Source organism: Telopea speciosissima, chromosome 1 (genome assembly GCF_018873765.1).
Source record: "Telopea speciosissima isolate NSW1024214 ecotype Mountain lineage chromosome 1, Tspe_v1, whole genome shotgun sequence".
NCBI lineage: Eukaryota > Viridiplantae > Streptophyta > Magnoliopsida > Proteales > Proteaceae > Telopea > Telopea speciosissima.
In genome coordinates, this window is record NC_057916.1 from 23,810,633 (window position 1) to 23,812,782 (window position 2,150).

General features: G+C 44.1%; 1 protein-coding gene across 1 annotated transcript; it reads left to right on the top strand.

Moving 5' to 3' along the window:
- The first annotated feature begins 920 nt into the window (after positions 1–920).
- Positions 921–1,647, top strand: LOC122648803 (zinc finger A20 and AN1 domain-containing stress-associated protein 4-like). Its single transcript, XM_043842035.1, has one exon. It carries the CDS (start codon positions 1,042–1,044, stop codon positions 1,615–1,617), a length of 576 nt encoding a protein of 191 aa, XP_043697970.1. The 5' UTR covers positions 921–1,041; the 3' UTR covers positions 1,618–1,647.
- Positions 1,648–2,150: the final 503 nt, after the last annotated feature.

The following is a 2,150-nucleotide window of genomic DNA, read 5'->3' on the forward strand; positions in this document are numbered from 1 at the left end:
GTGGCGAATCGGCACGCGCCGACTTGAGACGAGACACGGTTTCATAATCTCTCTTCCTTCCTCAGCCAAACACTTTTATTATACGAGACCGAAATCCCTCAAGTGACTTTACCCAAAAATATTAAAAAATAAAAATTCCTTCAAATTTTATTTTTTTTTAATGAAAATTCCTTCAAGTGGTGTTGAAGGAAACCTCTCCTCCACTGCCAATGATTTTTGCCACGTGGCAACTTCGTGCCCATGCATGTGGTCTCAAATTTCTATTACCTTTCATATGTAATACTATTTTTTTTAGGTAGAAATATGTAAAACTATTCAACGGCTACGAAATGGACTTTAATCTATATTCACACGTGAAAGAAATGGTCAGAGATGACGGAAACTTTACTTCACCGCCAGTGTAGGAACATTTTTTTTCCTCCTTTTTTTTGGGGGTTGCGTTACTGTGGACGATAATTGATACTAATTGATAGCTTCCAGCCTGGCTTAATTAATTTTTTATTAATTTCCTTTATCCCTCTTCCTCCTTCTGACGGACCCTCTTTCCTGAACCCACCCAGAAAATCCCTTTCTTCCCACCTGCCGCTCTCTCTCTTTGTGGTTTTCTTGAATATATATAGTTAAGAGAGAGAGATAAAGGACGAGGTGGAGAAAGAAAAAGAAAAACAACAATTAAACGAGGCTCGACCTCTTCGACGCTTCGTCCCTGTTCTCAAAGCGTATCCCTAAATCCATTTGAAGAACCCCTTTGCCTTCCGGAGATTCTCAAATCCTTTGTACAGGTGAGATTTCTTCTTGGATGGATTGTCCCTAGTGGTTATTGTCCAGAGATTTCAGTTTCCCTTCTCTGATTTCGATTTTTCTTTTCGCTTTTTTGAAAACCCTTTTGCCTTCCGTCGATCTTCTCTTTCTCCTCTCATATATTTCTAATTTTTTGTTTTTATATCTGGGATTTTGTTGCAGAGCTTCCTCTGTTGATTGTAATCAAATAATCCATCTGAAAAACAAATATTCTCTGACGTTAGGAAGAAAGAAAAAAAAATGGCGGAAGAGCAAAGGTGCGAAGCTTCAGAAGGACACCGTCTTTGCGCCAACAACTGCGGGTTCTTCGGGAGCCCCGCAACCCTAAATCTATGTTCCAAGTGCTACCGAGACCTCCGCCTCACGGAGGAACAGGCCTCATCTGCCAAGTTTGCCGTTGAGAAATCGCTCGCCGCCGCGGCCTCCTCCTCTTCTTCTTCGCCGCCGTTATCTTCTGTCTCTGCCTCTGCGGCGACAGAAGCTCCTCTATCCCCTCCCGCGTTGACTTTAGCTTCGTCGGAAACCACAAACGACCGATGGGCTCCTCTGACCATCTCCGCTTCCTCCGCCTCCGTTGCGACAACGCTCGAGCTGCCGGCGAATCCACCGACGACTCTGTCGCAGCCGAATCGGTGCTCAACTTGCCGAAAACGTGTGGGCCTGACCGGATTCAAGTGCCGATGTGGGACGACCTTCTGCGGGGTGCACCGGTACCCCGAGCAGCACGGTTGCACATTTGACTTCAAGGCTCTGGGGAAGGAGGCAATCGCCAAGGCCAACCCTGTCGTCAAGGCGGAGAAGCTCGAGAAGATCTGATTCTGTTTCTGACATGAACACGATGGAGTCGAAACCCAATCTGGTCAGATGACATGAGGACCAGAGCGTTTGATGGTGGTAGTGATGAAGGGATCAGAGATCTCTGGTTCACTTGTTAAGCTTGGATAAACGGAGTCAAGGATCTAAAGTTGTCGCCGATGAAGCTTTCCGGTGTTGGATGCCGCCGGTGATGGATAGATGTAGGCTTTTCAGAACGCCGTTTTATTTTTCTTTTCTTTTTCATTGGGAAAAAATTATTAAAAAAAATTGTGCCGTTCTATTTGATGACAATGAAAGTTGGTTTCGGTTCTCTAGTTAAAATGTTAAATAATAATTGTTTATTACGGCCTTCTTTATTAAACTAAAGGGTGTGTTTGGTTGGATTTCTTGTCAAGCAAGCACACTCTAAAGTAATTTATTTACAGTATCATACCAATTTTTATATTTGTTTGGGCGGCGTGCGAAATAAGACGCACACGTGTCAGTGTCTCTTTGTTGTTGCTAGCCAACGAAGAGATTGAGACGCGAGAGGA

Excerpts from the sequence above, each read along its gene's own strand:
- LOC122648803 (XM_043842035.1), top strand. The coding sequence starts at position 1,042 with ATGGCGGAAGAGCAAAGGTGCGAAGCTTCAGAAGGACACCGTCTTTGC.